This window comes from Lepidochelys olivacea (genome assembly GCF_965140295.1).
Source record: "Lepidochelys olivacea isolate rLepOli2 genome assembly, chromosome: 1".
NCBI lineage: Eukaryota > Metazoa > Chordata > Testudines > Cheloniidae > Lepidochelys > Lepidochelys olivacea.
This window is the reverse complement of record NC_140411.1, coordinates 158735969-158751763: the sequence shown is the minus strand read 5'-3', so window position 1 is coordinate 158751763 and position 15795 is coordinate 158735969. Positions and strand designations below refer to the sequence as shown.

General features: G+C 46.4%; 1 protein-coding gene across 1 annotated transcript in view; it reads left to right on the top strand.

The window, feature by feature from the left end:
* The window catches only part of PDXK (pyridoxal kinase), a 99646-nt gene that overhangs the window by 38960 nt on the left and 44891 nt on the right, over nucleotides 1-15795 (top strand). The window contains exon 2 of the mRNA XM_084616657.1: nucleotides 1705-1759. Coding sequence (XP_084472783.1) covers nucleotides 1705-1759 — 55 coding nt within the window. The remainder of the gene's footprint in view (nucleotides 1-1704; nucleotides 1760-15795) is intronic.

Below are 15795 nucleotides of genomic sequence, written 5' to 3'. Positions count from 1 at the left end.
AAATCTTCACTGATTCCCCCCCCCCCCCACCTCCCCAGCCTTGTCTTTTTAAGTAATAACACAATAGATTATTTTTAACTGGGAGGTGGGGGAGGAAATAAATGTTTACTTTGCGCTTCCCTCCCCTCCCCCCCCCACCTTAGGCAGTCAGAACATATTTGAATTGCAAATATTGCAAAGGAAATTTATTTGTTTGGGGGTTTTTTTTATTAAGATGCCTCCATTGAATTAACACTTTGCCACCAAAATAAAATCTCAAAAATAATAATTTCTCATGGTCTTGAGTTTCATAAAAGCTTGTGAAATCTAAATCTGGGGGCAAACAGTGTTTGTTCACCCACCTGCCTGAAAAGACCCTGGAAAAGATTTGGGGATCATGGTGGATAATCAGCTGAATGTGAGCTCCCAGAGCAATGCTATGGCCAAAAGGACTAATGTGATCCTTGGATATAGATAGGTGATATAAATAGGGGAATTTGTGATCCTTGGATATAAATAGGGAAATCTTGAGTAAAAGTAAACAGGTTATTCAATCTCTGTATTTGGCACTGGTGCGACTGCTGCTGGAATACTGTGTCCAGTTCTGATGCCCACAATTCAAGAAGAGCATTGATAAATTGGAGAGGGTTCAGAGAAGAGCCGTGAGAATGATTAGAGGCTTAGAAAACATGCCTTATAGTGATAGACTCAAGGAGCTCAATCTGCTTAGAAAGAGAACGTTAAGAGGTCTATTGATTACAATCTAGGTACCTGTATGAGGAACAAATATTTCAGTCTAGCCCCCTTGGGGTCTGCCCAACGACCTACTTTGTCACTGTGGTCTCTGTCAGTCCATGGTGCTTGCTATCGACAAATCTCAACTGACTAGATTTCATGGTGGCCTTCGGGCCCTTCATTGTGCTGATGAAACTGCTGTTGGGTGGGTCAGCAAGCACTGCAAACGCCAGAAGAAGCAGAATCTAGCCCTTCAGTCTAACAAAATCCAATGGCTGGAAATTGAGGGTAGACCCATTCAGACTGGAAATAAGGTATAGATTTTTAATAGAGAGGGTAACTGACCATTGGAACATTTTACCAAGGTTTGTGGTGATTCTCCGTCACTTGATTTAAAAATTGCCAGATTGGACTTATTTATTTTTTAAAGATTTGCTCTAGTACAAACCAGAAACTATTTGGGGGAAGTTCTATGGCCTGTGCTATACAGTAGATCAGACTAGATGATCACAGAAGTCCTGTCTGCCCTTGAAATCTGTGAAAAGGTTTTTGGGTTTTTTTTCAGAACCATGAGAACTGCCCCCCCCCCCGCCCCCACACACCCTCCATTACCCCCCTCTGATTTTATGTTCATTTGGCCCCTTGAATTGTAGAAGTGGCATTGCCTGGACAAGACCTTACTTCAGACCCTACGAGTGCTGCTCTACTAGCTTCTGCCTGCTGGCCTCCAGGCAGATCTTCTCTTTCAGATATGGAGCTCCACTCTTCTGGTGGGTCCACTGTGTGTGTGTGTCTCCATGCCCCTTCCTCTACTAAAGTACTGTATGTTTACCACTGGTTACTCAGCTCTTACTGTAAATCACACTCGAAGCTTCTAAATGTGTAACAGACCATGGTAACCCTTTGCCTTCCATTTTATGATCTGAGTGGCATTCTGAGGAAAGTTCTGTTTTAATAATAATAATAGTGTTCCTTTATTCTGTGTTGCAGGTTCTGGGATTTGAAGTTGATCCTGTGAATTCTGTCCAGTTTTCAAACCACACAGGTAAATACGCACGCATACTCTTGAAGTACTATTGTGCATCCACTGTGGTGACTTTAGGCCTACCAAACACTCATTCAGCCTGATTGCATGTTATTGGAAAGAAGATCAGTCATTCAGTGATCTCCTCCTTTTGGATTCAAGACAGGACAACAGCGTTCAAGGCTTGAGCCAAAGCCCGTTGAATTCAATAGGCTTTGAATAAAGGCCTAAATCTAAAGGCTGCTCTCAAGTGAAAAGTTACGTCTGCAGAGCTATGTCTCTGAGGTGTGAAAAGCCTGCACCCCTGAGCCACGTAGTTAAGCGGACCTAAATCCCTGTGTAAACAGTGCTAGGTTGACAGAAGAATTCATCCATTGACCTAGCTACTGCCTCTCAGGGAGGTGGATTTGCAAGGGCGACGGGAGAACCCGACTTGTTGCTGCAGCAAATGGCTACACGGAAGCGCTACAACTGCAGGTTTTTAAATGTAGACATAGCTTAAATGTAATGCGTTCCATTCTGCTGCTTCATGGAGGGTGGATTTTTTTTTCTTAGCCAATTTAGAAGAAATAAAACCGCATAAGGAGAGATATCATGTCAATATAAGACATTAGGCAGTGAAATAGAGCACATATACTGCTTCGCCATCCCAGGGTGTCTGAGAGTGGAGGCAGTGACACTTGTACAGTGAGTCACTTGCCTCTTTTGTCAATACTCCATTATTGCTAACTTCAAACTTCGAATACCCTGAGTCTGACCCCCCAAAATACGTGTGGCTTAAAGTCGTGTATTATTTTTTAAAGTACTACAGTTTGGGTTCATATTTGCTTTCTGGTTGGTGAGCCTTTTGGTTGCATTTTTGTCACATTTTCAAGCTTTTCTGTGCATCCATGAGGGCTAGAAACTTTTTAAACATGAAAGTTTAGATTCTTGCATAATCTAATGATTCCAGTCACTGGGGCTTGAAGAGAGACACCAGTATTGTGAGACTTGCTATAACAATTGTGAGAGCTGGCAACACTGGCTCTTTAGGTTTCCCTTTCTTTATGCTTTGTCGTGCATAATTTAGTAGAAAAATCCCTACCGACTGCAGGTGGTATCAGAGCATTTAAGAGCGTATAAAGTATGGACAAAGAGAATTCTTAGCTTTTTTTTTGCACTGTAAAAAACCAAAGAAATAGTATTTTTCAATTCACCTAATACAAGTACCGTAGTGCAATCTCTTTATCGTGGAAGTTGAACTTACAAATATAGAATTATGTACAAAAAATAACTGCATTCAAAAATAAAACAATGTAAAACTTTAGAGCCTCCAGTCCACTCAGTCCTACTTCAGTCAATCACTCACACAAACAAGTTTGGTTACAATTTGCAGGAGATAATGCTGCCCACTTCTTGTTTACAATGTCACCTGAAAGTGAGAACAGGCGTATGAATGGCACTGTTGTAGTCAGTATCACGAGATATTTATGTGCCAGATGCGCAAAAGATTCATATGTCCCTTCATGCTTCAGCCACCGTTCCCGAGGTCATGCGTCCATGCTGATGACGGGTTATGCTCAATAACGATCCAAAGCAGTGTGGACCGACACATGTTCATTTGAATCAGATGCCACCAGTAGAAGGTTGATTTTCTTTTTTGGTGGTTCGGGTTCTGTAGTTTTCGCATCGGAGTGTCGCTCTTTTAAGACTTCTGAAAGCATGCTCCACACCTCGTCCCTCTCAGATTTTGGAAAGCACTTCAGATTCTTAAAACTCGGGGCGAGTGTTGTAGCTATTTTTAGAAATCTCACATTTCTTTGTGTTTTGTCAAATCTGCTGTGAAAGTGTTCTTAAAACAAACATGTACTGCGTCATCATCCGAGACGGCTATCACATGAAACATATGGTAGAATGCAGGTAAAACAGAGCAGGAGACATACAATTTCCCCCAAAGGAGTTCAGTCACAAATGTAATTAACGCATTATTTTTTTAACGAGCATGGAAGCATGTCCTCTGGAATGGTGGCCGAAGCACGAAGGGGCATGCGAATGTTTAGCATATCTGGCATGTAAATACCTTACAATGACGGCTACAAAAGTGCCATGCGAATGCCTGTTCTCACTTTCAGGTGACATTGTAAATAAGAAGCAGGCAGCATTATCTCCCGTCAATGTAAACAAACTTGTTTGTGTTAACGATTGGCTGAACAAGAAGTAGGATTGAGTGGACTTGTAGGCTCTGAAGTTTTACATTGTTTTATTTTTGCATCCAGTTATTTAACAAAAAAATCTACATTTGTAAATTACACTTTCACGATAAAGAGATTGCACTACAGTACTTGTATGAGGTGAACTGAAAAATACGGTTTCTTTTGTTTATCATTTTTACAGTGAAAATATTTGTAATAAAAATAATAATATAAAGTGAACACTGTACACTTCGTATTCTGCGTTGTAATAGAAATCAATATGTTTGAAAATGTAGAAAAACATCCAAAATATTTAATAAATTTCAATTGGGATTCTATGTTTAACAGTGCAATTAATTGCTATTAATTTTTTTTAGTTAATTGCATGAGTTAACTGCTGTCATAAATATAAAGGGAAGGGTAACCACCTTTCTGTATACAGTGTTATAAAATCCCTCCTGGCCAGAGGCAAAACCCTTTCATCTGTAAAGGGTTAAGAAGCTAAGATAACCTCGCTGGCACCTGACCCAGAATGACCAATGAGGGGACAAGATGCTTTCAAATCTGGAGGGGCGGTGGGGGGGACGGGGGACAAAGGGTTTGTCTGTCTGTGTGATGCTTTTGCCAGGAACAGATCAGGAATGCAGCCTTACAACTCCTGTTAAATTAGTAAGTAATCTAGCTAGAAAGGCGTTAGATTTCCTTTTGTTTAACGGCTGGTAGAATAAGCTGTGCTGGATGGAATGTATATTCCTGGTTTTGTGTCTTTTTGTAACTTAAGGTTTTGCCTAGAGGGATTCTCTATGTTTTGAATCTGATTACCCTGTAAGGTATTTATCATCCTGATTTTATGGTGATTCTTTTACCTTTTCTTTAATTAAAATTCTGATAGATTTTTCATTGCTCCTAAGATCCAAGGGTTTGAGTCTGTGTTCACCTATGCAAATTGGTGAGGATTCTTATCAAGCCTTCCCCAGGAAAGGGGGTGTAGGGCTTGGGGGGATATTTTGGGGGAAGACATCTTCAAGTGGGCTCTTTCCCTGTTCTTTGTTTAAAACGCTTGGTGGCAGCAGCATACGGTTCAAGGACAAGGCAAAGTTTGTACCTTGGGGAAGTTTTTAACCTAAACTGGTGAGAATAAGCTTAGGGGGTCTTCCATGCAGGTCCCCACATCTGTACCCTAGAGTTCAGAGTGGGGAAGGAACCTTGACAACTGCGATTAATCGACAGCCCTAGTTTTAACATCTTTCAAAAGATTGCATGAGTTGGGATATTTTTAACACTGCTAGAAGCAATGTGCAGAAGGCTTCTAGAGCAACAAGAATTAGTGCTCTCAACTAACTGCCAATGAAATTCCAAGAGGAAGCACTGAAACATGTCTCTCTCATTAAATCTTGACCCTGGTCCAAATTCTGCTCTCTTACCTTGTGTAATCCATTGATTTCGGGAAGGATAAGTCAAGTTGCTAGGAAGCATTGAGTGAAATCCTGGCCTCGTTAAGTCCTGCGGAGTTTTGCCATAGACTTCAGTGGAGCCAAGAGTTCACTCTTTGGCGCAAGGTCAGGATGATGAAAGAATGTCCCAAGGACATTTAGGAAGCCAAAGTATGCCGGTCATCTGGGGAAGCCGTGGAGAGAGTAATAATTAAACATAGAGAACATTTCTTTGACATACACTTGGCCCTGACTAAAAGCTGCTTAGTTGGCTGGTTGCCTTTGACCAGTACAAGAGTGCTCTCACATTGCTAGAGTCCAAAAGCCGTAGAGCTGATTTAAATTCCTTTCACGCTTTTGGTGCAATAATGTTTTTCAGTATTTTGATAACTTGATAAAATTGTTGTAAGTTCCAGAAATGTAGGTGGTCACAGATTTGCTTGCAATAGGTACCTAAATGTTTATAATTGATGGGGATTTCATCTAGGTTTTTTTTTACTGCTTTTGTTTCAAGAATAAATTAATTTTATGCAGTGTTAAGAGAGTCAGAGATTTTAATTAGCCCATAAAGTTAAAGGGAAGCTGTTCTGAGGGCCACCATATTAAATTATCAATAGGATGATCAGATTCTTGAAATGGACACAGGGATATTAGTTTTTTTAACCGTGTCACCAAGGGATTTGGAAAGGTTTGCCAGCGGAGTGGGGGTTGGCCACGTGGGAGGTTTGGCAGCTACTGGTGATGGTGGGAGGAGCAACAAATTAGTGATTCTTTTTTCTAAAAGGGCAAAGTACTGACAATCCCAAGAGCTCAAAATGATGAAACTGCCTTTAGAATCATGAGATTATTAAAAAAATAAATGTTGAGTTCTTTTAATATGCCTTCTGGTGTTGGAGCCATGCATCTATATATGTGCTAGGGTGACCAGATGTCCTGATTTTATACGGACAGTCCCGATTTTGGGGTCTTTTTCTTATATAGGCTCCTGTTACCCCCCACCCCCTGTCCTGATTTTTCACATTTGCTGTCTGGTCAACTAATATGTGCACACAGACAAATGCAAATAACCAAGTGCACACAGCCTTTGTTGTTGTTGTGGGGAAAGCAGCGCTGATTGCCAAATTAGATTACTATTTTTATATTGTAGCAATTTTCCAGAGTCAAATGTTGCACTGAATGAAGTGAGGAAGATCAGCGTTGCCTTTTCTTAAAGGCAAAGATCTTACGAGAGTCCATTCAGTTGCACTGTTGTGAGAAAGGCAAATGGCTGAACTTCTGTTGAAGAGCTGACATTCAGCTGCTTTTTTGTAAAGTTATAAGGGAATGCTACATCCCAGAGGGGAGAGAGAGAGATTTATATATGTAAAAGGGGGGAAAGTCCACTGTGACATTTTGGATCCTGTGTTCTTTCAGTCCCTCTCACTCTTTTTTCTCCCACCCTTTCCTTTCCTTTTCTTTTAAGACTTGGTCTTGTTAGCTCTCTTTGTATTTTGTCTTTTGTTATCAACTAATGGGTCTGATCTTCTAAATCATCCTTGCCATTTTTGTTCTTGTTTTCAATCACTACAACAAAAGATGATCATTGCCGACTACGGCTCAGAAAATGCAGCTTTCTATAGTCTCTGGCGATCCTGAAATGCAAGGCAGTGTTTTTAATCAAAAACCCCAGGAAGCAGTTTGCCATGTTGCCTGGTGAGGAGTAGTTACTGTATGGTTACAGGAAGTGACTCACCTCCAAACGACATTGTGCTTCATACACGCATAAAAGAAACTGTCACACGGCTTACAAAGATACTCTCTCTTTTTTCTTTTCTTTTTTAATTGTTTGGTCCAACAACCCCCGCCCCGTGTAAGAGTGCAAATCTAGTTTGGAGGGCTTTATTTAGCATTTTCAAAAAAAATCCTTGTATGCTGCTTTCCTTTCTAGAAGTGATTGGCAGATTAGTTGGCAGAATATACGGAATGTGTTTTTTTTTGTCATTCTGAATCCCATGCCTGAAACTGTTCCAGAGAAATGGCCTGTATTTTAAAAGCAAGGAACTTTTGACTTCCATAGTGTAACCCTTCTGCCAGGCCAAGTTGATAGCAGTAAGGGCCGGGTTCAATACACAGGGGTTCCCTCTCATTAAAGCAAATGCAAAACTGGCTCGAGCCCCCACCCAGTGACCTGGGAAAATCTTACACACCCCCTGGGCGCCTCAAGGAGGCAATACTTCCCCTCTCGCAAGCACAGAGTCTTGGTGTAGTAGAGAATCTTTAATAACATGAGGCAAACAACATCAGCATTAAATTGGGGAAACACCACAACTAGTGTTCATTAACCAAACCATGAACACTGACCCACCCCAGAAAATTTGGGCCACATCCTTTCCCTCAGGCTCTTGAGTCCCAGAACCCAAACGTGTCTTGAGTCCAGCAATCCACTAATCGCCCAAAGTCCAAAAAAAGTCCAGCCCCGGAGTTCAAAAGTTCACCTGCAGAGTGTTACTCCCCAATCTGGCTAAAATGTGCCTGGGTGTGGGGGAAAGAGGTAAGGGGCACCTTACGTGTCCTGAAGCTGACTGCCCCACAGGGCTCTGCTCCGCTCCACCACGACCAGCTCCGCTCTGCACAGCTCACCGTCTCACGACCGGCTCCGCTCAGCTCGCCGTCTCACGAACACACCGCTGTCTCACGACCGGCTCCAGACAGCTCGCCGTCTCACGAACACACCGCTGTCTCACGACCGGCTCCGCTCAGCTCGCCGTCTCACGAACACACCGCTGTCTCACGACCGGCTCCGCTCAGCTCGCCGTCTCACAAACACACTGCTGTCTCACGACCGGCTCCGCTCAGCTCGCCGTCTCACGAACACACTGCTGTCTCACGACCGGCTCCACTGCACACTAGAACTTCCGGCTCCCCCCTACTTGACACAGTGCTCAGTGATTTCAGCTCTCAGTGATTTCAGCTCATAGTAGTGGGAGCCTTAGTGCTGGTGCACTATAAGGCTGAAGTGAATTCAGCACAATACCTGTAACAAAACTCTTAATAGACCCAAAATTAGCTCTGACATTCCACAGTGGAGAGAGACAGAGGTGCAATTGGTGCTTCAGGCCCTCACAAAAGGGGCCTACACCACCAGGCACTAATACCTGTCTCAAGTCTCTCTCAATTCACAGAGTTTTGGAACCCATGTCCCTTGCCTAGTGAGTGCTACTCAGTTGATGGTGAGTCCTCCATCATAACAAAAAGGCCAAGTACAGTTCCAAGCACAGTTCCCATAATCAGGGTACTAACAATTTATTCTTCCCGCCCCAATAACAGAGACACTGGGGATCCCACAGCAGCCAAAGTGACGATTTGGGCAGTTATGGCCTCATTCTAGGCAGGGTGGGTGTGCCTATGCAAATGAGATCAGCCCCTGAAGTTCTTTTCCACAACTTGCCACACCTCACCACCAGATGTCAGGGTGGAGCCCACCCTGTCTCTGCTTACATCCTCCCCCCAGCCGAGAATTTGGCGTCCCGACAAATCATACTCCCTTTATACCAACTCATTGATTTCCTCCAAAAGGCCTCAGAAAGCCCACTTTGGCTTCCACAATCCTGTGTGCTAAATGTATTGGCTCCTCACTAGTCACCCCAGGTGCATCATAAGTTAACCGTTTTACTGGTCTTATCACCCTGTCTCGTCTATTGAGAATCTCTGTTGCTGAGGTAAGGGGAACGTCCTCTTGATTGATGGATGGAGAGGCTTCCTTTGAGGGTCTCTTGGCTACTGGCGTAGGCCCCTGCACTCCTAGTTCTAACGCGGGAGGGTCCAAGGTGCCCAGGACATCCTCTACCTGAGTGTCTCCACTGGCCAATAACCTGTGTGTGTCATCACACGGGGGTCTCATCAGCGGCACAGGGGTGTCAGAAAGGGGCCTAAATAATTCCGCCATAGGGTTTAGGGTGGAAAAGGGAGAACTCTCATTCGGTTCAGCTGGTCGAGACTGAAATCTTGTCTCCATCCCAGGATACACCAGGGTTGTGTCTTCCTCCTCAGACTCACTCTCAGATGTGCAGAATAGGGGTAAGTTAGCTGCAGGAGGCTCACTGTCTGTGTTGGATGGCAGCTTTGGTCTAGCACTTCTGTTCTGCCCGGCTGCCCTGTCATGGCCCATCTCATAAGGGGTGCTTACCAATTCCCCCACAGGGAGCAAAAGGTTTCTATGCACCGTCTTTATTTGCCCTGGACTGTCTTCAGGTTTGATCTTGTAGACCGGCAGATCTCCCAGCTTTTCCATCACCAGGTAAGGTATTGCCTTCCATCTGTCAGCTATCTTGTGTTTGCCAGCGATACCCAAATTTCGCAGCAGGACTCTGTCCCCCGGCTGGAGCTCCTGCGAACGCACTCTAGCATCATATCGATGTTTGTTGCGGTCTGCGTTCTTCCGAGCCGCAGCGGTAGCCAAGCGATAAGCATCCTGCAGCCTCTCTCTTAGTCGGGATACGTATTGCTGATGAGTTTCATAGCTATCTCCATCCTCTGATACACCAAAGCACAAGTCTATGGGTAATCTTGGTTCTCGCCCAAACATCAAAAGATATGGGGTGACTCCCGTAGCATCGTTCTTTGTGGCATTGTAGGCATGCACCAGAAATGCGACATGCTGGCTCCAGGTTGCCTTCTGCTCTGGTCGCAAAGTTCCCAACATATCTAATAGGGTTCGGTTGAACCTCTCTGGCTGGGGATCACCTTGGGGGTGATAAGGCGTTGTCCTAGACTTTTTAATTCCTGCTATCTTCAGCACCTCCTTCAGAAGGTGACTCTCAAAATCCCGCCCCTGATCAGAGTGTATCCGAGCCGGGAATCCATAGACTGAGAAATATTTGTCCCACAATACTCGAGCGACGGTGGTGGCCCTCTGATCACGTGTGGGATATGCCTGTGCATACCGTGTAAAATGGTCAGTCACTACTAGAATGTTCCCAACATTCCTCTTGTCTACCTCTACAGACAAGAAATCAATGCATACCAACTCCAAAGGTTTGTTGCTGGTGATGTTCTTCAGATATGCAGCCCTCGTGGGCAGGGTTTTCCTTTGAACACATCGAGCACAAGTCTCACATTTCCTGCGAACATCTTCAGCCATTCGGGGCCAATAGAACCTACTACGAATAAGTTCCAGAGTCCTCTCCATCCCTAAATGCCCAAAGTCATCATGCAGGGCCCTCATGGCCAGGGCTCTGTACCTTTTTGGCAGTACTAGTTGTGCTCGTTGCTTTTGTAAAGAGTCGGTGGTCATTCGGTGTAGCACTCCCTGAATCAGTTTTAATTTGGTCCATTCTCTCAATAGTAGTTTACCCTCCGGGTTAGGTGGGACAACTGCAGCTGGGCTTCGCCCCTCCCTTTTGGCAAGTAGTGTATCACGAATGTCAATATCTTGCCGCTGGGCTTCTTGCCAGTCAGCCGCATTGAGCATGGGCAAAGGAGATTGGTCCAATGCAATATAGTTCACTGAGGCAGAAGGCATGCATTCAGGGGGCAGGCCCAAAGCTTCTGCAATACATCCCTGAAGGCTCTCACAGGCCTCTGGCTCTCGACGACTCACACTGCAAATAGCTCTCACTCCATCTGTAGGTATCACAGCAACTTCTGGAGCCTGCGGACGCCTGGACAATGCATCTGCATCTACATTGCTTCTCCCTGATCGGTACTGAATGCTAAACTCATAGCTAACCAAGGCGGCCACCCATCTCTGCCCTGTAGCATCCAGCTTAGCACTTGTTAACACATAGGTCAGTGGATTGTTGTCTGTCCACACCTGGAACTGAGCACCATACAAGTAGTCTCGAAATTTCTCAGTGATGGCCCATTTCAAGGCCAAGAATTCCAGCTTGTGGGTGGGATAACGAGTTTCACTATCAGACAATCCTCGGCTGGCAAAGGCTACAGGTTTATGTTTGCCTTCCACTTCCTGGTACAGGACTGCTCCCAGACCCTCCAAACTGGCATCAGTATGCAGGATAAATGGTTTGCTTGGGTCAGCAAAAACTAGGACTGGAGCATGAGTTAGGCAAGTAATGATTTCTCGAAAAGCCCTTTCACATCTCTCATCCCACCGTGGCCCAAATGGTGCAAAGGGGCCATTGTGTCTCTGCACAGGAGGCTTTGGGAACCTCCCCTTATTCCTGGTCTTAGATTTGTTCTTGCTGGACTGATGTCCCCTGGTAAGATCATTCAGAGGCTTTACAATCGTAGCATAGTTTTTCACAAACCTGCGGTAGTAGCCACTAAATCCAAGAAAGGTCTTGAGTTCTCTATAGTTACTTGGACGTGGCCATGTAGTGAGTGCTTCTATTTTATCAGGATCAGTACTCACACCCTCTTGGGATACGATGTGACCCACATACTTCACTGAGGTTCTGCAGAACTGGCATTTGTCAATTGAAAGCTTCAGACCATAATCCTCCAACCTATCAAGCACTTTAAGAAGTCTTTCTTCATGCTCCTCTAAGGTTCTTCCAAACACAATCAGGTCATCCAAATAAACTAACACTTGCAGTAAATTCATGTCTCCCACAACTCTCTCCATGAGACGTTGAAAGGTGGCAGGTGCTCCAGAAATCCCTTGGGGCATGCGTTCGAACTGATAAAACCCTAATGGGCAGATGAAGGCGGTCTTCTCCTTATCTTCTTCTCCCAGAGGGATCTGGTAGTACCCACTTCGAAGATCCAACACAGAGAACCACTGGCTTCCCAGCAGACAGTCTAAGGCATCTTGCACTCGAGGCATAGTGTACTGGTCGACCACAGTACGGCTGTTTAGGGTGCGGTAGTCAATACACATCCGGATTTTCCCATTCTTTTTACGAACTACCACAATGGGCGAGGCGTATGGGCTGCGGGACTCTGTAATGATGCCATTCGCAGCCAGCTCCTGAAGATGATGTCGCACATCTTCCATCTCAGAGAGAGCAATCTTCCTAGATCTCTCCCTAAAAGGTCGAGAGTCATGTAGTCTGATATTGTGTTCTACTCCTTTTGCACATCCCACATCCCACTCATGCAGTGAGAACACCTTGGATCTTTCACAAAGTTTCTTCCTCAGGCGATCTTTCCACTCCTCGGACACTGGTGAATCTCCAAAGTCAAACTTTGCTGGGTCTATCGTCGGAACTTGCGTTTCACACTGGGGGGTTACAATTGACTCGGGTTCAAAGAGGTCTGCTATCTTTTGTCCTCGCCTCACAAAAATATCACGACTTGTCCCATTAGCAATCAGTATAGTCACCTCTTCCTGGGCTTCAGCAGGTAGGGTTATGACTCCACTAAGAACCAGCACTCCTTCAGGGAGCCCTCCCTCAGTTGGCTGCTCCACCACTGCTAATGTTCTCTTATTGCCTTTCAGGCAGGTACTCATGACAATCACCTCCTTTTCTGTCATTGCAGACACCACTAAGGGGACCGGGCCTGCGTACCTCAGTGCTCCCACCGGCAAATCAGGCATCACTCTTTTTGCGTCCTCAATTTTTCTGTAGGCTGCAGCACAATGTGTGTGTATCACCAAGGTATTCAGGTATTGGTCCCCTGCTCGCTGTCTGCAGTAATCTGCAAGTACCTTAAAGAGGCTGGAGTTGGTCCCTATCAGCACGGACACATCAGAGACACCTTTAGGGTCAGGGCATATTAAAGCTGCAGTGTCCACCTCCTGTCTTACCCCAGCGATCTCTTCTGGGAATTCCAGGTGTACAATGACATACCCCTGATACGGGTATTCATCCATGCTGAGACCACACAGGCCAAGCCCTGTCAAGGGCTGTATAGGCAGATGCATAAGCATCTGCTGGTAGAAAGACTGGAATATGATAGTCACTTGGGATCCCGTGTCAAGCACTGCTCTACATTCTGTCCCTTCAACCTTTACAGTGACCTCAGCTCGAGGTCCTATCAATCCTGGTGGGATTCGGGTGGCATGGTTCTTCGCAGGGGAGCCTCCAAACCCTGCAGGCCTAGGCGGCTCCCTTCCCAGGCCCTGGGGCCGTTTCCCGACTTTCCCCAGGTGGTCCTCAGCTTTTGGTATACTAGCGGGGGATTCTCTGCATTCTGACACCTGGCAGCAATGTGCCCATCCTGGCCACACCGGTAGCAGAAGAAGGATTGCCCTTTCCCGTGTTGCCGGGGTGGGGCAGAGGTTCTAAATGTAGTCTTCTGGACCGTGGTAACAGGGGGTTCCTTGTACGCTGAAGTCTTTGCTGAATCGATGGTATTCTCTAGTTCAGCCACTTTCTGTGTCAGGACCTGCACTCGTTGGGTAAGTTCCTCTTGAGGATTCACCATCAGCGCCTTGGGCGCTCGTATGGATGTTGTGGCAGTTGCCTGGGGTGGCTGAACCTCCCAAACCTCACCAGCTGCCTGCCTCTCTTCCTCCTCTCGGACCTCTTTTATCAGTCGAGAGTAACCCGGTGGATTGTCTTGGCGCTCCCTTAATCGAAGGTGGAGAAGGATTGGGTTCTGATATTGAATTCCCCTCACAATCTGAGCCAATCTAGTCCGGTCCATTTGCTCAACCGCTACTGCTCCCCTCATGATGGCTCTCTGTAATAATTTCTCCAACCTCTGTATGTAGGCAGAAACTTTCTCTCCCTTTTGTTGCCTGGCATTGAGGAACTTGCAATAAACATCCTCTGAGCCCTCGGTTCTCCCGAAGGCATGATCAAGGGCCTCTAGGCAGTCCTTTACCTTGACCCCAGGGTTACTGAGCTTCAGGGTGCGAATCACATCTAGGGCTGGCCCCCTGAGGCACTCTACTAGTCGCCTTCTCTTTTCAGCATCAGGTACTGCCCACTCCTGCAGCATTTCAGTGGTGTGTTCCAGCCAGGGTTCAAATGCTTCCTCCCCGGGTATTGGGGTGGGACCCCCAGAAAACAGCCTCAGTTTACGATAGGGGCTTGACTCAGGGTGGGGTGGCACGACCTTCTCTAATGCTTGTCCCAAAGCCTTCACCCACTCATCAGGTGATGGAGCAGCCTCCCGGGTTGGGACTCCTGGGTCAAGGCCCAACAGACCCGGCATATCAGCCAAGGTCTTCCCCTCTCTCCCCAAAAAGGCTGACATTTTCTTTAAAAACTCCACTTCAGATGCAGGAGCCGGTGAGGGCTGGCTCCCAGTAGTTATTACCTTCCACTCACCATCTTCCACTGCTATCGTGCCTGGAACCTGTAGAGGGTCCACAGCCGACGGCAGCTCACACAGTACAGCAAAATCTCCATCCTCCCTCACAAATATGCGCCCACGCATTTTACACTTACTCAGGTACTCAGTGGATGCCCTTAAGGTAGGCTCTATTGAGCCTTCATCGAATGCCTCCGGCACCCCGGTCACCAGGACACAGTTCCTAGGGTTAATATTCATCCCTTTGCACCAATCCTCTAGCAAATGTAGGGCCATTATACAAACTGTAATTTCTTTCCCAAATATAACAGATCAAAACAACAACAACCAGATTCTGGGTTCTCCCAATTTAATGACTCACCTAAGATGTGCTTGCGAGGGGTACTGACCCAGTCTCGATCCCGGACGAGCCCCCACAAATGTAACCCTTCTGCCAGGCCAAGTTGATAGCAGCAAGGGCCGGGTTCAATACACAGGGGTTCCCTCTCATTAAAGCAAATGCAAAACTGGCTCGAGCCCCCACCCAGTGACCTGGGAAAATCTTACACACCCCCTGGGCGCCTCAAGGAGGCAATACTTCCCCTCTCGCAAGCACAGAGTCTTGGTGTAGTAGAGAATCTTTAATAACATGAGGCAAACAACATCAGCATTAAATTGGGGAAACACCACAACTAGTGTTCATTAACCAAACCATGAACACTGACCCACCCCAGAAAATTTGGGCCACATCCTTTCCCTCAGGCTCTTGAGTCCCAGAACCCAAACGTGTCTTGAGTCCAGCAATCCACTAATCGCCCAAAGTCCAAAAAAAGTCCAGCCCCGGAGTTCAAAAGTTCACCTGCAGAGTGTTACTCCCCAATCTGGCTAAAATGTGCCTGGGTGTGGGGGAAAGAGGTAAGGGGCACCTTACGTGTCCTGAAGCTGACTGCCCCACAGGGCTCTGCTCCGCTCCACCACGACCAGCTCCGCTCTGCACAGCTCACCGTCTCACGACCGGCTCCGCTCAGCTCGCCGTCTCACGAACACACCGCTGTCTCACGACCGGCTCCAGACAGCTCGCCGTCTCACGAACACACCGCTGTCTCACGACCGGCTCCGCTCAGCTCGCCGTCTCACGAACACACCGCTGTCTCACGACCGGCTCCGCTCAGCTCGCCGTCTCACAAACACACTGCTGTCTCACGACCGGCTCCGCTCAGCTCGCCGTCTCACGAACACACTGCTGTCTCACGACCGGCTCCACTGCACACTAGAACTTCCGGCTCCCCCCTACTTGACACAGTGCTCAGTGATTTCAGCTCTCAGTGATTTC